General features: G+C 37.8%; 2 protein-coding genes across 2 annotated transcripts; one reads left to right on the forward strand and one right to left on the reverse strand.

Annotated features, from left to right (window-relative positions):
• Positions 1-2091: 2091 nt before the first annotated feature.
• Positions 2092-2960, reverse strand: LOC120282986 (putative receptor-like protein kinase At3g47110). The gene is made up of 3 exons (XM_039289812.1): positions 2693-2960; positions 2519-2556; positions 2092-2475 (listed from the first exon to the last, which is right to left on the reverse strand). The coding sequence occupies exons 1-3, from the start codon at positions 2958-2960 to the stop codon at positions 2092-2094; spliced, it is 690 nt and encodes a 229-aa protein (XP_039145746.1).
• An 18574-nt stretch (positions 2961-21534) lies between these two features.
• LOC120281757 (tropinone reductase homolog At2g29290-like) lies at positions 21535-23457 on the forward strand. The gene is made up of 4 exons (XM_039288456.1): positions 21535-21908; positions 21994-22201; positions 22582-22905; positions 23006-23457. Exons 1-4 carry the CDS (start codon positions 21835-21837, stop codon positions 23192-23194), a joined length of 795 nt encoding a protein of 264 aa, XP_039144390.1. The 5' UTR covers positions 21535-21834; the 3' UTR covers positions 23195-23457.
• Positions 23458-24555: the final 1098 nt, after the last annotated feature.

A 24555-nucleotide genomic window follows, 5' to 3' on the forward strand; every position in this document is an offset into this window, starting at 1 on the left:
CGTTGCCAAATCACGAGGATGCCCCCAGAATAGCCATTGGCTACAATAGCAGCCCAAGCCCAATCATTGCCAAGTTTGGAACAGAACTTATCAAGCCTATCGTTATCGGCCCGAGTTTCCACCAAACAAAAAATCAATGGCTTGAACTTCCTCATTAGGAACTTAATACGGGAGGAGGTATCCCGGCTAGAGAGGCCCCTACAATTCCAACAAATCAACTTAGCCAAATTTGCAATCATCATAAGAAAAAACATAAGGAATATTAAGGAAATGATCATGAAAAACAGAGGACAAGAAGAAGGAACGGAACAAAGGTCCTCTCAACTAGAAGGACCCGAACCCTGGGCTACTTCGCCCCCTTGATCAAGTCGTCCTTTCTTGGATGTGGGTTCCTGAATCTGAGGAACCTTTAGAACAAGAGATTCTTTGCGAACTCCAGACTGGTACTGATCCAGAGTCATGGAGTCATCCGGCTCGTCAGGATCGTCGTAGTTCGACATTACACTATCTTCATCATCTCCATCGGATTCCTCCTCACCAGACTCACCCATATGATGCTCAGAGCTCGCCTCTATGGATGAAGGGACCAGAGCTCCAAAGACTAGATCCACAGCTTGAGCATGCGAGGAAGAAAGGGACATGTCAATGGGTCCATCAAGCTGGTCTGCGGAGACTCTTAGTATAGGAGAGGGACCAAAGGCCTGAGGAGAGGGAAGAGTCTTCTACTTGGGACTCAAAGCTTGTTTGGAACTAGTGCCAGGGTCAGGGGTAGCAGGGGGACCACTACGCCTCGGGACAATGGAACCCATGTTCATTGGAATTCCAATTCATGGGAGAGAGGAGGATTGTTGTCAGCAATAGCGTCCTCCGTCAGCACTGATGAGGGGCCCGAGGAGCGAGCACGATGCCCAGAGTAGCTGCCTCTACCACGGTACGAAAAGCTGCCACGTGTAGGGAGAGTAGAGCTGGGCCGAGTCAGATCATTGGGAGGACCGTTGGAAGGCTCAGAGGGTCTCGCATGCGCCGCACGTGATGCTGGAGACCCAGCACCACCTCCGGCGCCGCCGTGGCCTCCTCCCCTTCCTTTACATCTGGAGACAAGCATCCATGGACCGAATGCAGACTCGTCCGGCCCTGGCTGGGGTACAGTATCAGCCGGAGGCGATGTATCTAACCTTGCCTCCAAGCCTTCATCCATGAGGTCCACAGCCACCATCACCTCCTTCCCTTTCGGCTCCGTAGGAGCTTGGAAAGAGGGTGGCAAAAAGCGGCTCTGGCCCTCCGGATTCCGGCGGCTGCATTGGTTCGATCCATGCCCTACCATACCACAATGATAGCAAAACGTTGGCAGCTTCTCATACAAAACTACTACGAAGACTCGATGCACATCGTCACCAATCCAAAATCCTTGCTTCAAAGGTTTAGTTAAATCTATTTCCACACAGATTCGAGCAAATTTAGATCTGGACAGAGAAGAGGTATAGTCATCAATTTTAAGCAATCTTCCCAGAGAAAAAGAGATGGTTTCAAGTGATTCCCCATCCCAGAACTCCACTGGGAGATTATGAAGCTGCACCCAAACGACGGTCGTCGATAACTTGGTAAAAGCTGGTTCGAAGAAGGGTTTCCAAGGGGCAAGTTGGAGAACAGCTCCATTGACTCCCCAGGGACCCTCAAACAAGAGCTTTTGAGAGATTTCAAACGATTCGCAGCGAAACAAGAGGTATCCATTTGGAAGGTCGGAGATGGAGATGTCTCCAAAGTCTTTCCACTTGGAGAGGAGGATGATCTTCATTTGCTCAAATAAAGGGGGTTTCCCAAAAAAATTTCCGATAAGCGAGTGTTGGAAACGAAGACGAGCCCTGGCCATAGCATCCCCGTCGAAGCGAATGAACTCAGAGGTGGACTCTTTAAGCTTGGTTAGCACCGGCCCTTCCACAAGAGGGGAAGGGTTAAGTGGTCGATTTTTCACAGCTGCAGCTATCTCCGCCCAAGAGGGAGGAGATGGAGAAGTTGACCCCCCACTTGCCATGGCAAGAGGGGGAACGGAGGGAGAAGACGAAGATTGGAGGAAAAGACGCTCAAGGAAGCTCAAGGAATGGACCCACTTAATGCACAGTCTGCAAAATCAACAACTGTCAGACCAGAAGCATTGGACAAAGAAGCTGGAATAGATCCTGTGAATGAGTTCAATCCCCCACCAAGTACTTGGAGATTAGGCAGAGTAACACCCATGTCACTCGGAAGGATTCCATGAAACTTGTTATCAGCCATGGCGAGATAGTACAGTGATGTAAGATTAAACAATGAAGATGGTAATGTACCAGAAATCAAATTCCCATAGATATTAATGAAACTCAGACGTGTGGCTTTTCCTATATCACCAGGAATTCTCCCTTCCAAATTATTCAGAGCCAGTTTCAAGAAGACAAGAGATGAAAGGTTAAACAAAGAAGCAGGGATTATACCGTGACGCTATTAGATTTAATATCTAGTCCTTGAAGGTTTGTCAGCAAACCAAGCTCTGGAGGGATCCTTCCAGTAAATTGATTTCCACTGAGCAGTAGGAACTCAAATTGCTGACACTTTGAAATATTCTGAGGGATTTCTCCAGTGAATGAGTTGTTTCTCAAGTTTAGTTCCTTGAGTTTGGAGAGAGATCCAATCCCTTGGGGAAGTGGTCCATGGAGGCTGTTGTTCTGAAGGTGAATCTCAATCACCTCTGAGAGGTTTGTGATGTAAGGGGACGAGTAGCCAACTAATGCATTGGAACGGAGGTCCAAAACCTTAACTCTCTGGCGTGCATGATCACAAGTGACTCCAGTCCAGTCACAGTAATGAAGGGAGGTATTCCATGATTTCAGAGCTCCAAGAGGATCTTGAGTTACTGCATTCTTGAATTGGATCAGAGCCAGTTTATCACTGCTCTCTGATGATGTCCTTGGCCATCTCAGCAACATATAATTAGAATTCTGAGGATCAATGTAGGCCTTTGTTGTTGCATTGTTCAGCTTCACTGCACCTACCGTCCGAGAGGCTTAATTATCTTATTGGCATATATATATATGGCAACTAATGACCGCAAGATCATATGAATGTTAGAGAGAAGCCACTGTTTCCATTCTATACTGTACAATGGGCTTGACAAAATGCATGCAAGGCCACACGAATGTTAGATAAAAGCTCTATCTTCATACTCTATCTACAATATGGCCCACCATTCAATTTGTTTTTTAATAAAATGGTCCAACATATTAATAAAATGTCAGCGTATTAATTCATCTATTTTTTCATACTTACATTTTTATTTTTAGTCTCTCTATTTTAAATTATAATATTTTAATTTTTTTTACTATTTTAATTTAATCATATTAGTCCCCTTAAACCTTAAACCTTAAACCATTAAAAAAGAGAATTGACATGTCTCACTTAAAAACAATAGAGAGACTAAAATATTACAATTTAAAATAAAAGTCTAAAAAGATAAATTTGAAAAAAATAAAGAGATTATTTACAAAATTACACATATATATTTTGAAAAAGTGGATAAACCACAATTTATTAACAAAATTACAAAGGTTCAAAAGTAACAAGCAAAGGAACAAAGAAAAAATAACCCAAACAACTCAAATTAAAACATACACTAAAAGTGAATGAGAATGACCAAAATTGGACTGGGACGAGAACAACAGTGGACTACACTTCAGGGAGCGCTAGGATCTTGAACATCAACAAGGCGGCCGTCTGCACCGGGATCTTGAACGTCAATAAGGGGGTCGTTTGCAACGAAAGTCAAGGGACCCAGCGAAATTGAGACTCCATCTGATGCGTGCTTCTTCCAACTTTGCTTTTTTGGTCGCCAAGGTCGCATTAATCCAAACAATTAGCATGTCACTAGCTTTGTATATTAAGGAATGAATTCATCATTATATCAATTAATCAATTAGTTGTAATTAATTGTAATTATGTTATCATTTGTACCATATTAGGAGATAGCATGATCCTATAGATATTCTTTGATTCTCAAGGAATATAGCTGTTAAAGATAGAAATAGTGATTTCCTTGTATTGTTTTTGATATTGTTTGATTCTCAAGTAACTTCCATCTTGTAAGCCACGTCGTGGGCTGTTCCCGGCATTATTTAACACTTAACCTCGACCTCTACGGAGGTGTGAAGTTTCCACCAATCTCTGAATTTCATATTGTAGATTACCAAAACATAAGGAGATGCTATACATGAGAACATGAGGTTATTTCTTTCAAACCAAATGCTATACCAAAATTGCACAGATGAGGAGGAGCTTGAGATCTCTAACAATAGAGTTACTGTTACACACCCATGATGCAAGAATGACAAGAAGAATTTCATTGACAACAAAAAATGTGATGAGCGTAGTGTATTTCTTATAGGTAGAGGCGCGCTATGGCTTTCTCATTCTTGTATAACATCAACTTCTCATTATGACAGAGAAAAAAACGGAAGGTGGGAAATCGACCAGGTTAGTAAATTGTTTAGAAAACCATGCAAAGACCAGCGCTTTCCTTCCTCTCAAATGGTTCCTATCTTGATTGCTAATGAGTACGCTTGTCTTGCGCTAGTTGATGATCTTTTGAGGGAAAGAAACTGCTTCGTTGGTGTGGTCTCGACCGACTGATCTATACATAATATTCATGGGAATCTATCAAGTCTCGTAAGTGATCGAGATCCACGGTGAACTTGGCAGAAGGGAGTATGCCACCAATCACGACCAAGGGTTGGGCAATCTCCGGTCATCAATAATCAGCATCTCAAAACATCTGCATCATAGCCCTTTCTAGTAAGGTTGGTGGCACCGGTATCCAAATCTTCTAACCATCACCTTATAGATTGATGGCATTTACAAAGTCATGTTACCTTATAGATTGATGGCATTTACAAAGTCATGTCGCTCCCTCAACTTACAAATTACAATTGAGTTGTAGTAATATGGCTTATCAAAGGTTAGAATCTTATTGTCCCATGGAAGAGACGAAGATCTTGATTTTAAGCAGATAGGTATCCTTCTAAAGGGTTTTACTAATCAAACATCTATGATCCCGTCATTTAAAAAATTGTAGAAAGATTGTACCATATTGATATATGGCAACCGTCCTTTTTGAATAGAAACAAATAAAAGTTTTTTATTCATTTAGGAATTCATGAAAGTTTGCTTTTAATATTTTACTAACAAATAACCCCCCACATGCATAAATCATAAATTTATTAATTTTTTTTAGAAATATAGATAAACCACAAAATTTACTAAAAAACGAGCATTAGAATGACAATATATAGAAAAGAACTAGCTGTTGGAAAAATGAGAATTAAGAGATGCTTGAGTCCTGCTAATTAGCACTGTTCTAAAAAAACTATTTGGAGATATTGAAATATTTCCCAAGGATAAAACAAGCAATCCTCAAAATCTCTATCTTAAGGGATCAGGAATAACAAAATTATTTATACATCCTGATAAAATTTAGATAAACGTGGAAGAAATGGTAAAAGATAGTTGAGTGATAAAAAAAAATCTTATCAATAATAATAAAAGATTAAATCAAAATTAAAATTATATTATTAAATAAATAATATAAAGCGATGATTAAAAATACTTATCCCAAATAAATATTGTCTTTTGAAATATATTTAAAAAATACAACACTAGCCACCCATTGGTAATGAATGGGAATAGACTACAACAAAAAGGGAAACAAGACAAAACAAACAAACAATACATTTATTTATTAATCATGGTAGAGTTATTTCATTTTTTTTCTTAAAAAGTTGTTGCACATTCATTGGTGGCTTGTTCATCAGGAAAAGGTATTCGAAGATGTGTTTTCTCATTCAATTCTGCATAACATTCATTGGTGACTTGTTCACTAGAGATAGGTATTCTAAGATGCCTCTCCTCATTTAGATTCTACATTATCTCTTTCACCAGAGATGGGGGGTCACCCTATTTTTAATAGTGGATTTTTAAACAACTTGCTCAATTTGGTAATTAAGAAAAAAACCCTTCCTATTGTTTATACCATTCTTACATTTATAATTTTTAATTTTTTTAAAAAATATATTTATATATTTTATAGAAAATTATTTATATCTTCCCTCTAACTTTGTCACCTGATAAAAAAAATCTATGAATTATTTTATATCTCCAAAAAGTCTCTCGACATCATAATAGCTTATTTTTAAGTATTTTTTTATCGTAAATACCCCTCAAGTCGATTTTAAACTAGAAAACACAAAATAGTAAACAACAAATAAAAATATTAAACATCAACAACAAATATTAAACATAAATGTTACATTTTAAATGGAAACTTGTGTAGATATATGGCACAAACACATGATATTAAATAAAAAATTATAATTAATAAACTGTAAGTACATTTTGTAAGTGAGTCAAAATTAGATTTTTAGATAAAATAAACTAGTATAGAGACTGAAAAATAAGTAAACTGAAAAGGAGAGACTGACTTCAATTTTTATATGAATATATTGGTTCTGAAAATGATAATATTTATTTATTAATTTAAAAAAATAGATAAATCAAATTTATTAAATAAGAAAAAACAATATAAAATAACAAAACAAGGAAAAAAAGAAAAACGTAAAGTCCACTAAAAATTGACACTAATACTACAACAAAAGAAACAAACAAAGATAATAAAAAAAAACCTGAAAAGAATTCATGAGTGAAGGAGAGCCAGCCACATCTCCCAAGACAAAAGAGATATTAAATGAGACGCGAGTTTTTATAAGATTTCTCATTTTCTCCATTTCATAAAAAAATTACTGAAGTGCCTCCAGTGTTAGCTAAAAACTGGTTGGTGTTGAAAAACAAGATTCTGACCTTGGAAAATCTAGCGAGAAGGAGGTGTAATAAACTACCGACCGATACATGTGTCGTGTCATGTCGATCATCGAGTCGATTGACCACCTATTCATCCATCGCCTTTTGCACTCCATGCTTGGGAGTACTTTGTGACAATTCTTAGGCTACCCGGTGTCCCGTCTTCTATTGATGACCTTTGGGGTCGGTGGCGGATGTGTTTACATCATGATAGAAGAACTTTTGGAGATCTTGTTGCGAAAGCTTTAATTTGGAATATTTGACTACAGAATAATCAGTATTTTTAACTGCCAATTACATGCCTTCTCATGGTCTCATTGTGAAAATTGATCGCATTCTTGTATCATGGTACTCTTCTTCTGCAGAGGTGGTCGTGAGTGAAGATGGAGGACGACATCGACGAAGGTTAAAAAGTCCGAGTTCCTTGGGCCTCGTGCTCAAGGCTCGATGAGGCGAGGACCTCCGTGGAGGAGATTATCCCGCATGATGGCCGTGTTCCGAGTGTTTGTGCTCTTGGGGGTTGTTGCCTGCTTTTGTTGTTGTCAGATCGTACTCACATCTAGTGGTTGGTATCTTTTGTATTCTCTTTAACTTTTAATTTGAATTGGCTTATCCACTTTTTCAAAAAGAATGCCTAAATATCAAATTTTAGAAAAGAAAACCCCATGAACCCAATCGCATGATTTTTAATAAATCAGTGATTTATTTATTTTATTCAAAAAAAACCCAACTGCATAAATAAATGTAAAATAATTTTAAAAAACACCACCCCAACTGAGAGTGAATGACTGTAAGTTGACTTATTATATATATAATAAATGATAAATAGCTCATAACTTGAATCCCAGCAAGGAATACATTATATTTATTTAAATAATTAAATATTGTGTAAAAAAATTTAAAAAAATAAATAAACTATAAATTCATTACAAAACGGAAGAGAAAAAAAACCATAAACATTGCATACGATGTTAACAAAGTAATTTTGGGAGCTTAGTTTAGTTATGAAATAATTTCATAACTAAAATACCGCTAACATATGCCATGTATTTTGAAAATATATTTATTTATGTAATTAATATATTCATATGGCTACCAAATATTCTTTATAGATTAAATGTTTCAATATTTATGTGAGAGGTAAAAAATACTTTTTATAAAATAATTTAATAATTTAAGACAATAATTTATGAGTATTCAAAGAATCAAAACTTTTTTGGGTAAACATAAAAGTGAAAATTTTATATAGATATGGACAAGGTTTTCAGACCCGGACCGGGCATCGACTCAGAGAAGGGTAGGGGTCAAGGGTCGAGGGGTTCAACCGGGTTAAATCGATGTTGAACCGGGGTCAATAATTTTTATTAAAAATAATATAATTTTTAGTTATATATAATTAAAAAAATTAAATATTGAAGAATAAAAAATAAAAAAATAAAAAAATGATTTTTAAAAATTTAAGCCAGTATTTTATATAAATAAATATTGAAGTACACTATATTAAAAATGTGGAATACACCAAAATAACACAATCATAAACTAATATAAAAATTAATTGAGAAGCATAAAAAAATATTCACAAGGAAATACACAACTAAGAAATTCATAAAAATTAAAAATAAAAAAATATTCCCTTAGTCTCTCCCTTCCTTAGTTTTTATAATTTTTACATTATAACCCCCAAACATTAATATATTATAAAATAAAGTAAGAATTAAAAAAAAAAATTGTGCAAACCAGGGTTGATGACCGGGCCGGGTCACCAGTCTGATCACCCGGGTTGCCGGTTCAACCCCGGTTTTATCAAAAATCCCTGTTTATATATTGAACCGGACCAGTTTTAAGGCCGGGTCCGGATCAACCCGGTCCGACCACCCGGTCCGGTCTGGGTCTGAAAACACTGGATATGGGTGTCTCTAGCAATGTATTAGTGATTTATCTATTTTTTAAAAAAATATAGATATGAGTGCAATTTCAGATTTTTAAGAAATGGAAAATTTTTAGATAAAATTCCTTTTTTTTTAATGAATTTTATAAAATTTAACAACATTATTTTTTTGTAGAATTTTTAAGAAAGAAATAGCTTTTTTCCTGCAAAAATATTTGATGAAATTTTATAAGAAATCATTTTTCAATGCTGGCTAAACTCATAGTTTTTTTATTAAATTTAGAAATTATCATCTTTAAAGGAAATAAAACGGAGATAGGGAAGAAATTAATGTGCGGATGCAAAGTCTGAATTTTTAATAAAATAAGCTAAAACTATTTATTTTTAGGAAAAATTACTGCTCACCCATAGTAATTTTTAAACACCCGGACATCCTTTTCCGATTAGTGTTTAACTTCCCTATTACCCCCTACCGTTCACTTCAAATGAGTCCATGTTGTGAAATCCCATTTTTGGCCTTGAAAATGGTGGGAAAGAAAAGCGCCAAATCATCATGTTCAACCTTTTCAAGGGCTTTCTACTTGGTTTCTGATAGACAATGTATAGGAGTTGCATTACATCTTGTGTTCTCCTCATTTCTCCTCATTTGAGTTGTTCGACTTTCAGTCTCGCGGTTACGTAATACGGTGAGAATCTCTTCGTTCTATCAGTTTTGACCATTCGGTAGGAGTTTATTATGCAGCTCATTTGTAGGTAGTCCGGGTGAAATTTATCATACTCGAAATATATAAATCGGTTTCTCCAACGAGAAAATGAAGTTGATTTCCATCGGATTGGTCAAGTGCACTTCATCTTCAAATGAGTCGTATTCGATTTTATTGTCGAGCGAGAGCATGTGCCATTAGTCGTCTCCGTTTGAAAATGAGTTCATTTCGTTGTAAAAGTTCTTCTCGTTTATTGTTATCTTTTGTATATTTTTAAATAATGTTTAACTATTTGCTATTATCCGTTTAAATATATTACTAATATGTTTAATAATTATCATATCCGTTTAATACTTGTCATCTCCCGTTTAACATTATCTTTACATGTATAACTTTTTCATATTAACGTTTAAATTCTCAAAGTCTACGTCGTAAAAGCGGTGATCTTTTTCGTTTGATCCGAATTGTTGGCGGTGGCACGTGGCGTGTGGCAAGGTTATGGTATCCCGTGCATAAAAATTAATGGCGACATTAATTCTTATGCAGCGGTAACATAAACTATCTGAACACCCGCTCGTTAGTAATCGAGTCAATGTCGGTCCACCTATGCGTTTGATTTTTCTCGGATATGAAGAAGTCACCTTTGCTGGACTTCACACCATAAATAACTGGAAGAACCCTTCTCATGGACAACCACTCGTCGTTGTCCTCATCATCATCATCATCATCATCATCATCCTCCTCCTCCTCCTCTTCCTCTTCCTCCTCTTCCCATGGACAACCACTCTATCTGAAAGGATGTTTTCGTGAACCTCCTTCCTTATCTTGAGAATCAATCAGCCGTAATCACGCAACAAGTTAAACTATCTTTTCTTGCCCAAGCCAAAATGCTCGCATAATCGCACGAATCGAGAGGATTCTCCGATGGATAGCCGGGAAGCAATTAAGCGAGCTTTTCGACTTGGGTAAGAAAAGAAAGTTTTCACGTATTGCGTGATTGCGGAGGATTCTCTAGAGGAGGGAGGTCAGGAAACATCCTTTAAGACGGGGTTGATATTTATCACTTGAGACTTTTTGTTAGCGTTTAAGAATATTACGTCAGTGTAGAACTATGTCGTTCTGTGTTTAACTACCAGTATCTTCGCTTAAGTCCGACCATGACACATTGATTAATAGTCGTTTTTATGAATGTGTTTGTTTAACCTTTTTTTTAGTGTTGTAAGTTGTGCAGGTTCAAGTTGATGCGCATGTTATGCAACCGCTGTGAGCATTCGAGATGTCATGGACACTTGTTTTCGATTATCGAGGGTCGAGTCATGAGTGTCCAAAGTCCTTGTAAATGTTGTAAATGTTGTAAATGTTTTTGTAAATGTTTTGTAAATGTTGTAAACGAATGTTTTATTTGAATGTGAACTTCGAAATTTAAGCGGAGACCTAGTAAAAAACAATGTGAGAAACAAAAGAGCGTCGTTATAAAAGCAATAGAAAAAGTTAAACAATACGCAAGTTACTCTTTAAAACAATGACAACGGTGTTTAAGAAAAATACGTAAAAGATGTTTAAACAGTGAGCAGGAGGTACCCATCTTCAACGCGACGTCGGTGAAAGCATTCAATTTAAACAATAACATATATTTTTAAATAGTTAAGTCACTATATTTAAACGCTTTTACGATTATTATTTACATGATATAAACTTTATCTAAACCGGTAATCGTTATGTTAAACACTATGTGTATCTGTTTAAACATAAAAAACTTGACGGTTAAACAGATACTCATGTCGAGCGATGACAATACGTCTTCATCGCGACAGTGGCATATATTTTTCCTTTTTTGCCCTTCTGATGGAGGGAAAAATACCGCCCAATCACATCACGTCTAGTCTAACCTCTATGTACTTTTTGGTCTTCATCGCGACAGTGATATATATATATATATGCACTTTTTTTGTTTGCCTATATGACTGCTGTTTGTTGTTTACATCTTCATCATCTTCTTCTTCTTCTTCTTCTTCGGCTTATTTTTGTTCTTCATTTCATTTGGTTTATACGATTTGGTTTTCGGCCGATATATTATGGAGAGTTTTTGTGGTATTCTAGATTCAACGGGGAGGGAAGAGTGCTAATGTTCACGGCTCGGACTTCTTGGGAGTTGGTGTTAGCCGAGATATGCGAGCGACTGGGGTCTCGAAGTTTCTCGTGCAGGGGTTAGAGTTCATCACACCGAGATGGATATAAAAAGCGGTTCTGCTCAATAGAAAAGCGATGTCGACTTCCAGTGGATGTGTCACGCGCACTCCATCTTCAAATGTCCCGTAGTTGATCTTGTCGTCGAGACAGAAAAAATGTGCCATTGCCGAATCCTAATGAAAAACGAGTTTTTACTCGTCAGTAAGTTCCTTCTCTTTTAATTGTTCCAGTTGTCTAGGGCCATTAGTGTTTAAATATGTCCGTCACTGGTTAACATATTGTACTAGTCGTTTACGTTATTAGTTAACTGCTTAAGTATTTAATTTTAACGTTTAAATATTGTCATTATCACTTAAACATTATATTCTCCGCTAACATATTGATCTTTTCATTTGGTCGAAGTGTTGCGGAGAATTCGGATTCTACGAGTGCTCCAGTTCATCCCCATGGTGACCCTGACGGCATGGGATGTCTTCCTTCCTCGTCGATCATTCCGAAGTCTTTGTCGTTAGATATTGGACAACGTTTTGACGGTGTCGAACATTTCGAGGATGTACTTCAAAAATCGGTGCAATCAAAAGGAATTTTGACTTCAAATTCATAAAGAACGAAAAACATCAGCGATCGTGAATGCTAGCTCGAATGGTCGCTATCGTTTGGGCGCCTTCGATGCATCAAAAGAGTATAACAAAAATACTTTCGGAATCAAGACAATCAACCCGTCACACACTTGCGGTGGTGGCGTAGGTTCAGCGTCGCATCCGAAACCGATCCCAAAAATGGGTTAGCGCACTGAGTGATTGAAGCTCAAGGACCGTCCCTTGTACAAGGCCATCGACATTCAGAAGGACATGTTACGGGAACATGGTGTCCACATACCATACAAGCAGCCTTGGTTGGGAAAAGAGCATGCCCGGGTGGTCCTCGACGGCGGTGACATCTCCGACTCGACTGTTGCTTGGTATGTGGATAAAGATGCTGAGACAATCCGGCGGCGTTGCGATCGTGGAAAGAGAGCGGTGATCATTTTAAAGCGATGCATTCTTTTCTTTCGGTAGCGTGTATTGTGGGATTCAAGAGGGCTTGCGGTCATTGTTGTTTCTCAATGGTACACACCTCACGGGAAAAATATCGGGTACACTCATCGGGTGCGAGGGAAAGATGGAAAGCAATGGTTTTTCCACGTCGCCTTGGTATAGTCGACAACGAGACCGATGCCAATTGGACTTGGTTCATATCTAAGTTAGGCGATGCCTTATCACGAGGATGGAGATTATCATGAGATAATTACCTTCGTGGCTCGGACGGTCCAAGGGCCTTGTGAGCGCAAAATGCGAGAGTCTTCCCTTCGTCGCCACATCGCATCATGTCTTCGACATTTGAGGCCAATTTTATGAAAGCCAATGTCGGACTTGGGGAAGTCATTGAGGGAGGAGTCTTTGGTCTATATGCTTCCGCATTGTGTGGGCATCCACGGCTAAAGATTTCGATGATACCGAGTGAATGAGCTGCGAGGCCACATCACAAGCTCATCATTTGGTTGATTAATAAATCGGATATGGCACATTGGTCGAATTATCTGTTCGGGAGGTGATCGTTGGGGTGAGATGTATTCAAAGCGTCGCGAGTCGTTCAATGCTTGGATCAAGGAAGCACGTCATTTCACCGGGTGTCGAAAAATGGTCGACTCCATAAGGTTTGCGAATGTTGGTTTACACTTAACATTTAGTGTCACCCTTTAAACATTCTCAATCTTTGTTTAATTACACTTATCAGACTTTAAATATTAATCCTTACGTTTAAATATTTACAATAATGTTCAAACATGTTTACGAATTATTTAACCATCACTGTCTTTGTTTAACCTTATTTGTCAGGTTCAAGTTGATGCGCATGTTATGAATCAAGGGCGTGAGCAAGCGAACAAATGGGAGACCTACTTATGCCCAGACATACATTCGAAGGTAGAGATCATTGTTGAGGACAACCGAAATCTTCGTGTTGGTCGTTGTGTCGATGATCGTTACGAAGTGATCGACCAGTGCAGCAACTCTGTAGATCTCGCCATCAGAACTTGTTCATGTCGAAGGTGGCAAGTTTATGGTATCCCTCGCGAAACACGCTTTGCGCGAAAGAATAATGCAGATGACACCAACGTACATCGATTTATTAGCGGGTACTTCACCGTCGGTAATTACAACCGGGCGTACAAGGAAGCTATATTCCCATACCCGACGATGACGAGGCCTTCGGGAGCGAAAATCGTGAGCTTCGCTTTCATGACCGCCCGTGACGAGAAGGCAGCCTCGGCGGCCTAGACGAAAGAGGATCGAGTCACAAGCGTTTGATGTCCGCGAGTTACATTGCATCCTCTGCCATGGATCTGGTCACAATCGACTAGCCATTGTAAATAAGCCGACGATGACAGGGAAACATTGTGTATTGATGGGTAACTTTCCATATTTAAACTCTTACTCTTTAACCCGAATTGAATGTATTTAAACAGAGACATTGTTATTTTAAATGGATACACTGTAAGTTGAAATATTTCAATTTGATGTTTAAACGATATATAGTATATTTAAACAATGAAAGTGAAATGTACACAATTAGAACGTAAATTAAACAATGAAATGAAACTGAATGGAATTTAACCTGCTTTACAATTCAAAACAAACAAAATTTACATTTACATATACAAGTCATGTTCTTCGAAAACAAAAACAATGAATTGAATTTGTCCAGGTTTACACTCGAAAACAAAATTGATATTGAGATATACAGGACATGTTCTTCAAAAACAAAATTTAACCCGCTTGTGACGACCCCCCTTTGTCATGGACACGGCTGCCCTCCCCTCCTTAAGTATGCGGGTAACATACCTTAATCTCGAGGGTAAGGGAACGTCTCATCTGCGGTAGCAGTGAACTTCTCACCCCAAAGTAATTGCTCAATAAACCGCATGACGTAGACGGCACAATCGACGCTTCCTTATTTTTGGCATGGGGTTTCCAAGTCATGCACGAGCGGGTACTTTGCCGTCGCCGACTCGCCGAACTCCATATCGACACAATTGTCGAATAGATTCCGCTCGTCGAGATATGCAAGTCGAGATTAGAATACCGATTAAATACCAAACATATATTAATCGGACATAATTAAAGAACTTACCATGTCCAACGCGTCCTTATCGTACCCCGGACATGAAGAATAATGCCCTGTATTTTTTTGTTTATCATTGTCCGTGATTTGACGACATGGAGGTGGCCATTCATGATTATCGGGAGGATCATAATTTGAACTTCATGCAGGTTCGACAGAGATCCCCGACCATAGCCATAATTGTTTCTATGCGTCGTCCCCGCTTTGACATAAACAACGCATAGCGGTCGGTGATGGAGCGCGCTTCTTGTAAGGATATGGCTCTTTGCTCAGCGACTTTTGTATTATACATACGAAAGCGTCCATCACATCATCAGTGGCCATCTCCTTCCCCTCAAACAGCGTGTATAATTTGTCGCGTGTGGTGCTCACAGCGTCATTCCTCCACACGATCGCGTCTTGAGGTTAAACGATATGTATATAATAAGACCATATTAGTAAATATTTAAATGATATTATCAATTGTTACATGATATTATATATAATTAAACGTTAAGCGATAAAGTAAATGATAACATAAAAGGCATTAAATACTATTAGAAAATCGTTAAAACACTATAACAAAAACCTTTAAAACAATATCATAAAAAAACTTTAAACTTACCTGATCCATAGAGCGAGTTGAGGAAGATCCTCATCAACTCCTCGCTCAGATTTTGTTAAGACAGCCGAAGCCAACCCATTTCTTCTTCTTGGAATAAAAAGCTTTCGAGCTCATCCGGTCCCATTTTTTTATCGGGTCTCGATCATCTCTCTCGCTTTGCTCGTTTGGGTCTTCGACGATCATCTTCCTTCGATGCGGGGACGATGGCGACAACATCAATCGCAGACACATCCTTACATGGTTGTTCTTGTTGCGGGATTGTGTCCGCTTCAATCGCGGGACGACGGCGACGATCAACCGCAGAACACATCCTCTACATGGTTCTTGTTGTGGTGGGATTGTGTCCTCGCTTGGATCGCGATGCTGTCGGCCACCGCCACTGCCACTAGAATGATTTAACGATCTTCTCAACCGTGGCCTTGACAACATCATCATTGGGAGACACACCCTTAACTTGTTCTTGAACTCGGGGGATTGTGTCCATCTTTGATGCCGCATCTCGCAGTCGGGTTCCACCGGGTCCATCGATTCATCAAGAAGAGAGTTAACGACCTTCTCAACCGCAGAACGGCCACATCATCTACGATGTCCTCCACTCGCTACGGCCATGTCATCAACGGCGATGACTCAAGATGAAAGATCGCACCGATGGTGTTGCTATTGTTTCATCGTCATCGGCGGTGGAGACGAGGCGATTGATTCTCCTCTTTTCGCAAGTCTCTCTGAATGTGGCCGCCTTTGAACGACCTTCCCGATGATGTCATCGCGTGCAAATTCTCGACGCCTCGCTCGTCCCCGGGTGCTTGGGTGCTTTGGAGGGATGGCGCACCGGCTCGTGAACGTCCCTTCCAGACGTCTCAACACGAGCGACATGCCGAGGAAACTCGGTCATCAATATCCGCACGCACTGCATAAGAGTTGCGGTGACATCTTTGCCCTAATGTCGCCGTGGGGCACGCCACGGCCGGAGGGCCGCCACAATCTGGGGACCGCTATCGTTGTCGTGGTAGGGGGTTGTCTGCAATCCGCCGGGTAGGGGAGGGCTTCTCCCGGCCGAGGAATCGCGCGCATGGTGGGAAGTCGGAAGTAGGGAGAACAGGGCTCTAGCGCGCACGATAGAGGGCCGCCTTTTCATCCCGCCTTCGAGCAAGTGGTTCCGAGCAATAGCATCCGTCCGTCGGTCAGCCCCTAACAAATATTTCTTCTTCAAACGATTCACGAACCATTTCAGAAACAAACATATGTAAACCAAAACAATTTCAGCGAAATCATTTATTTTAAACTATAAAAACTATATTTAAACAGAGTGTTTATATATTTAAACGTTATAGAATATAATTAAACGGAGAACAAAATATTTAAACCATTATGAATAACAGTTAAACGGTGAATACTAAAGTTAAACGCGAAATAAAATGTTTAAACATTAAAGACTTATGTTAAACATTGTCCCATGATTTATTACCTCTTTTCCATCGAGCGATGACAAGTCGGGTTTCTCACAGCCGCTTGCTTTTGGTGAAAGTACTTTCATCGTAGCACAAAGATCCTTGGGATCTTGCGAAACGGACTTTCTTCCCCGCTCCGTCACTCGTAGAAAATCAGAGCGTTAAGCGACCGAAGAGCAACCCTTAATGTATCCCTCGTGTTGGTCTTCTTCCCGACGCATCTATCTTGCACTCGAGCTATCGCTTGTGGAATATCCTCTATAAGCCACTTAGTGTGTCGCTGCGCCCATGCGTATCGCCCCATGGCTGGTAGATCATCGACATAATCAACGATCCTATTCGGAACCGAGCATGACATATTGGGAAGAGGACTATACCCATGAGGTACACCATCAGGAGTTTGACAAAATTATCTTCTTCTCCCTCCGCCAAAACAAGTCGCACCGAGTGCTCTTGATGGAGTCTCCGTGCTCTCGTAGGTTTTTGATAGATACCTCCCTTCGAACGCGATCGGGTTTTCTTCTTACGAAGACCACCGCCTCGCTATCGCAACGTGAGACCAAGAACGAGGGCCACATCTTGAGGTCCCGAAACTCAGGCAGGTTTTCCCCGATCCCGAATTTATTAGTGCGACCATCGTACCTTTTACAAAAGAGAATCAAGAAGGGCCCTCTTGGTATATAGCTTCCGACTCAAATGAACAGCGCAAACGGTGTTCGCTCGAATAATCTCCCGATGTAGAGGGGTCATGTTATTTTTTTCAATTCAAACTAAAAGTCTCCACTACCGGGTGCTCAAATAGCATCGCCCATTAACTAGGTCGACCGCCATAATCACCAAATCATGACAATAACAACACATTCAACATGCAATATTCACAAAAGTTTAAGCGCAAATTTAAGGTTTTAAACAGTAACCTCTCGCTTATTAAACGAGATATCAAATGTTAAACAGAGACTCATCTTATTAAACAGAGACGAGAATACTTAAACAGAGACAACAAAACTTAAACTGTAACATCTCATTTCTTAAACGTCAACCTCATTTCTCGATAGTGTATACAGACGAAAATGCAAAACAAAACAAAACCCTAGCCGAGAAATCTCCCTGCAGACTAACAAAACCCCAGCCGAGAAATCCCCCTGCAGACTTCAATATCTTCCAACAAAAACAGGTACACAAAAACAAAAACCGAAAAAAATCTTTCTTTTAGTAATGAACAGCTTAACATAAAAATCATACTCAATACCTTAGATTGCAAAATCGATGAAATGCCAACTAGTTACGCTGGGGGACTTCTCCTTTGAGATACCGGTGGAAAGGAAAAAGTCGAAATACAGAGGCTTTCGCGAGAGACAACTTCGGAGACGACTTTTCGAAATGGAAGAGTCAAGACGCGAGTTGAGAAAAAGCAAGTAAACGGCTCCAATAAATTCGTCTCTCGGGGTTACCCTATGGAAAACCACCCCCACTTTCTCTCAAATCGCCGAGATGGCTGCAGCCACGACTCCCCATGCAAGGCATTTTCGTCTATAAAATTTGAAACTCACTCCGTTCACATCCGTTACAGGGTTTGGGGGTTTGAAAAACATAGAGTTTAAAAGGAGGGGGTTTTTAGTGATTGCAAAACTAACGGGGTGTTTTTGGCAATTTTACAAACTTAAAGGGTTTTTTTTGGCAATTTCCACTTATTTTTATGATATTGAAAATTGTTACATACATGGTCAAGGACTCATGCACCGTGTCAAATTATTGGATGTATACATAGTATATGATACTATTAAAATATATCAATGATGAAGATTTATTTTATAGTAATCTTCCTGTGCATGCTTACATAATAGGTTCTCTTAAAAGGAATGAACTACATCGACATCTAAATCGAAATTAAATAATAATAATATTATTATTATTTCAAAATAATAATTAAACCATAAAAATTATTAAAATTTTATTATAAATAGCGTTTTTACTAAATCACTGAAAGTGCTACTTAGAAAAATTTATATATATAAACAGATTATCGAAAATCACATCGTCATTGTTAAATGGTACATTGACAAATGTATATATAACAAGATTTTTTTTTTTTAAAGATTAAAATGAATAAATCCTGGATACCTATTTCAACATCCACCAAGAAATAAATCCTTCTTCTGGGCTGGGATTAACACCGTTCTTACTCCTTTCCGAACATGCATAAATTACCAAGAGGACTCTTATTCCTGGTCACTCGAAAAAAATGGCATTTTCTCTATCAAATCATTCTACAATTTCTTAATTGACGGAGGGCTTCGAAGTCAACTTTATTCTCATTTTTGGAAATCCAAATCCCCAAGCAAAATCACTTTATTCTGCTGGTTGGTTAGAGAAAACAAAATTCTTACTCTTGACAATCTATTCAAAAAAGGCTGTAATCCTAATGCCACTGACACATGCATTCTTTGTCATAATAACTCGGAAACAGTGGAACATCTTTTTCTTGAATGCAAATATGCGGAGCGTATTTGGTCCTTCTTCAAACAAAACCTTGATATTGAGTCTTCCCCATCCTCAGTATCTAATATTTGTACCATTTGGATCCCCTCATTAATTTCCTCTCGTCGGAACCTGGGGGACCTCTGTTCTAGAGCCATAATCTGGAATATTTGGCTTGAACGAAACAATCGCATTTTTAACCTTACTTGCCTACCTATTATTTCAATTTTATACAAGTCTGCTAATATGCTGCTTTCTTGGCTTTCAACAGATTTAGAGAACCTTCATCAGGATACCACTGAGGCCACTCAGAGGATCAAGCGCTCCCTCAACTTCCTGGGCACTAGACCCACTGATTTCATCGGCGATTCGGTGCACACTGCTGATCAGGAGTAGTCCTCCTATCCTTGTAGCTGGGCAGGCCTGTGTCTCCAGACGGTTGACTTCGCCGTCCCAGCTTGTCTCATTTTCTCTTTCTTCCCTGCCTTGATTTTTGCTCACTGCTTTTTCCTCATCCCCAGTGAGGATTTCGATTGTTATTTTATTTTTAGACTTTTTCTTGTTCACGACCTTTTTCATCAGACTCTCCTGCTTTTCTTCTTTTTAATAAATTAGTGGTTTATCCACTTTATTCCAAAAAAAAAATAAAAATAAAAATAAAAATAAAAAATAAATAAATAAATAACACTCCCCGGTCCAAAGTTAGTTCGTGGAGTGGACCTTTAAAAGATCGCCTTTTCTTTAGGGCTCTTTTCTTTTCTTTAGTCTACTCTGTTTTTTTGGGGAAAGAGCTACAGAGTAGTTATTTATTGAATACTGAAAACAAACTTACATAGACAGAAAAACAAAACAGACGAAAAGGATCACAACCAGAATAAAAAGCAATCTAGAACTAAATAAGAAATCAAACAGAGAAACCAGCTTGAGTGAGCAATCTCATGATCCACTTTGGCTTGTCCATTCCTTTGTGGAATAAAGATAAATGAGAAACTTGAAGACCTTGACCAGCTAACATCGCAGCAGTCTTGTTCCAGGGGTGGGGAATCAAAGTAAGGCCCCGAATATTGTGTAGAGCTAGCAGATTCCTGGTTTCAATGATGCAATCAGCAAATCTCCATTGAAAGGTATCGACAACACCAAGCAGCGCCTGCCAAAGCTCCCTCGAACTGGTGAAAATGATAGAACACCTCTCCCCAGCTTCATGAATTGAGCCCAAAGTAGTTTTAACAGCCAAAGCCTCCATCCCAATCCTAGCTCTTCTGTTTTTTTACTGCTTCCACTCGTGGTGTATGTTGTTTTTTCTGGTTTTATGGTTATTTCTTTGGTCCCTTGGGACTAGTACTCATGTATTGTTTTTTTCGGTCTTTTTAAATGAATGTGGTTTTTTTTTTAAAAAAAAAAAAATTATGCCATGTATCATTTGCTTTCAAGTAAATTCATTTCGTTACGGCAAAAAATTTAAGTTATTCAATCGTACACGAGTGTTTGGTAGATGACATAAAAAGAAAATAAAATTTTCTCAAGCATGATGGTAACATAATTAATTTGTGTTGAGTGGATGAGTTGAGTGGACAAAAAATATCGAGAAAAAATTTAAGTTATTTAATTGTACACGAGTGTTTGATAGATGATATAAAAAGAAAATAAAACTTTCTCAAGCATGATGGTAACATAATTAATTTGTGTTGAGTGGATGAGTTGAGTGGACAAAAAATATCGAGAAAAAATTTAAGTTATTCAATCGTACACAAGTGTTTGGTAGATGATGTAGAAAGAAAATAAAACTTTTTCAAGCATGATGGTAACATAATTAATTTGTGTTGAGTGGATGAGTTGAGTGGACAGAAAATATCGAGAAAAAAGTTAAGTTATTCAATCGTACACGAGTGTTTGTTAGATGATATAAAAAGAAAATAAAACTTTCTCAAACATAATGGTAACATAATTAATTTGTGTTGAGCTGATGTAGTGGACAGAAAATATCGATTTATTTTTTGTCCACTCTCATCCACTCAACACAAATTAATTATGTTACCATCATGCTAGAGAAAGTTTTATTTTTTTTTATATCATCTACCAAACACTCGTGTACGATTGAATAACTTAAATTTTTTGCCATAATGAAATGAATTTACTTGAAAGCAAATGATACATGGCATAATTTTTTTTGCTACACAATTGAGAGGATCTCACTCTAGGTGCTTGATGACTCAATCCTTGCTTAAGGCCCTAATACTTACCCTTATTTGTACTAGCATGAGGCGGTTAAATGGAGAATCTAGAAATATGTCGGTGAAGCTTTGTATGTCAGTGCGGTGTACGACAATGTTGGTTGGTAGGTGCTCACTTAGCTTGGAGAAGCTTTAAAGACGTTGCTGACTCTCTCATCAATTTGCTTTAGTACAATATATATATTTATATGTGCATCTATGGAGGAATCCAGCATCCAACAACAACTGGGGTATCAACACTGCACAGGAGGAGATGGAAGATAAAATCGGCAAATGGTCTCTGAAGGGGATGACAGCACTTGTCACCGGAGGAACCAAAGGAATAGGGTTCGTTTTCTTCTTCTTCTTCGTTGAAACTTCTCTTTATACATCTTAGCCTCTTTCATGCGTATACATGCATGAATTCTTGCAGAAAGGCAGTGGTTGAGGAATTGGCAACGTTGGGAGCAGTAGTACACACTTGCTCATTCAATGAAGCAGAGTTGAATGCAAGCTTGCAACTCTGGGCCGGCAAAGGTCTCCAAGTCACTGGCTCCGTCTGTGACGTTTCTTCACGCCCTCAGCGCCAGCAGCTCATCACCCAAGTCTCTTCCATCTTTGGAGGAAAGCTTAACATCTTGGTATATATATTTAACTTTTCAAAACAATATTGTGTTTATATTCATCTAATTAGTATCTTGGCTTGCATACATCTTTGTGATGAGTAGTGATTAACAGGAACGTAACCAATACTAATTGATAGGGGCTTAAGGCAAAATGTAGAAAAATTTCATTTATCGAAACAATTATGTATATTTGTTTTTTTTTTTCTTTTTCCTTTTCATAGACTCATAGTTACAAGTATGCTTGGTATGTATTCATGTTGTTTCCTCCATTCTAACAAGTCATTAAAATATTGATAATTGTGTATAATTTAAAACCCAAAATTTGAATACATTCCTCCATGTCTCTCCCTAACAGAAATACCACTACTAATTAACATCATCATATATATCATCAGATAAATAATGCTGGGACAACCATAGTAAAACCAACAGTGGAGTATACTGAGGAGGAGACATCTTTGATGTGGGCCACAAACTTTGAGTCTGCTTTCCATTTGTGCCAACTGTCTCACCCCCTCCTTAAAGCTTCTGGGTCTGCAAGCATAGTGTTCATCTCGTCTGTTGCCGGGGTGGTTGCCGTTCCTTTTGGGTCCCCTTATGCATCAACAAAAGGAGCAATGAATCAGTTGACAAAGAACTTATCCTGCGAATGGGGAAAGGACAACATACGGGCAAATAGTGTCACTCCTTGGCTTACTAGAACTCCTCTAGCTGAAAGTGTAAGGGATAATTATTATTATTATTATTATTATTATTATTATTATTATTATTTTGTTATTGGTTTCTAATTAATTGATCATGTTTTGTTCTTAATGTCAGGTGTTTGATTTTGATAATTCTGAATTGATGGAGAAGCTTAGTGAACGGACACCAATTGGACGTGCTGCAGAAGCTTCTGAGGTGTCACCTCTGGTTGCCTTCTTGTGTCTCCCTGTAGCTTCCTACATCACTGGCCAAACTATATCTGTTGATGGTGGATTAACAGTTAATGGCTTTTTCACTTCCTGATTGGGTGAGGATGAAATATTTGGTCATAAATCAACACCCGTTAAGTTGATGGAACTGTCTTCCTTAATTCCTCCTAGGTATTCACCTCTGTTCCTTATGTTGTCAGTTGTTCGGAACTTTCGAGGGTCACCTTCTCGTCGGCGGCGGCGAGGGCGGCGGTGATAGTTACCAACTATTTGACTTTAAAAGACAAATATAAGGGCATAGATAAAAATATAAAAGTCCCATGGCCGGAAATTGAGATAGTTACCAACTATTTGACTTTAAAAGACAAATATAAATTCTCCCACTACTGATAATGATAGTGGCTCTTTTGGGCTCTTTTTGTTGGTTACTTTATACTTTTTAAAATTTAGGATAAGTTTGATTCATGGAATGAAAATAGGAGTAATAAATTTGGAAATAATTAAAATAATGGGAATAGAAATAAGTTGATAAAAATGGTAATAAAAACTATGTTTGGTTGAAAAGATAAGTTATTGAGAATAAAAAAAATGAGGAAAAAATAGTATAAAATTATTTTAATACCTTTAGTAAAAAAATTGATATTTATATAAAAATAGTGTGTTATGTATAATGATTTTATAATAACTACATTCTTATTTATAAAGTATTTTAAACATCATTATTAATTTTAATTAATATAATTAAATATTTTAATTTAATAATTCATTATTTAATTAGTATGTATTAAGTAGGTTTTTTATTTATAAAATATTTGAGTATGCCTTTATTTTATTGCTATAATTAAATTATTAAATATTTTAATTTAATATTTACTCTATTTAATCGTTATTAATTAACTATGTAATTTATATAATATATAACATATTTGATATTTTAAAATATTTTTATTATAAAATATTCATAATATGAAGCTATGAAAACTTAAAAAAGAAAAAAAAAAATATTGGGATGAAAAGAGACAAAAACTATAAAAAAAAATGGAACATAAATGACATTTCAAATGGAGGTAATGGCCATCACATTTGCAAGAGTAATGGTTACCTGTGAGGGTTGGTGCTGCTCCCGTGACATTACCCATTATAGATACCCAACACATAGACATCAATCACTGTATGTGATGGTTTACCTATTGAAGGTTGCAATTAGCCATACAAAATAGCAATTTTTTTTTAATGGCGGATGATTATTTTTTTTTTAATCCAATTATGATAAAATATGTTAAGAATAATTTTTATAAACTAATATAAAATCAAAATTCATCTTAAATACTAGAATGAATTACTTATCAAATATCTAGGGCTTTACTTTTATAACAAGAAGGCATATGGTGTTTTATTTATTTATTTATTTTTAAACCGCCCTTCTCACCTTCATAAAACAAAAAATCTAAAATT

Source organism: Dioscorea cayenensis, chromosome 18 (genome assembly GCF_009730915.1).
Source record: "Dioscorea cayenensis subsp. rotundata cultivar TDr96_F1 chromosome 18, TDr96_F1_v2_PseudoChromosome.rev07_lg8_w22 25.fasta, whole genome shotgun sequence".
Lineage (NCBI taxonomy): Eukaryota > Viridiplantae > Streptophyta > Magnoliopsida > Dioscoreales > Dioscoreaceae > Dioscorea > Dioscorea cayenensis.

What these genes read in the sequence shown, in the direction of transcription:
- LOC120281757 (XM_039288456.1), top strand. Translation starts at nt 21,835, where the DNA reads ATGGAAGATAAAATCGGCAAATGGTCTCTGAAGGGGATGACAGCACTT. An exon ending in GAGGAAAGCTTAACATCTTG is followed by an intron (nt 22,202 to 22,581) that starts GTATATATATTT and finishes ATATATCATCAG; the next exon opens with ATAAATAATGCTGGGACAAC. An exon ending in GAACTCCTCTAGCTGAAAGT is followed by an intron (nt 22,906 to 23,005) that starts GTAAGGGATAAT and finishes TCTTAATGTCAG; the next exon opens with GTGTTTGATTTTGATAATTC.
- LOC120282986 (XM_039289812.1), bottom strand. Translation starts at nt 2,960, where the DNA reads ATGTTGCTGAGATGGCCAAGGACATCATCAGAGAGCAGTGATAAACTG. An exon ending in GATTCACCTTCAGAACAACA is followed by an intron (nt 2,557 to 2,692) that starts GCCTCCATGGAC and finishes CCTACTGCTCAG; the next exon opens with TGGAAATCAATTTACTGGAA. An exon ending in AAGGATCCCTCCAGAGCTTG is followed by an intron (nt 2,476 to 2,518) that starts GTTTGCTGACAA and finishes TAAATCTAATAG; the next exon opens with CGTCACGGTATAATCCCTGC.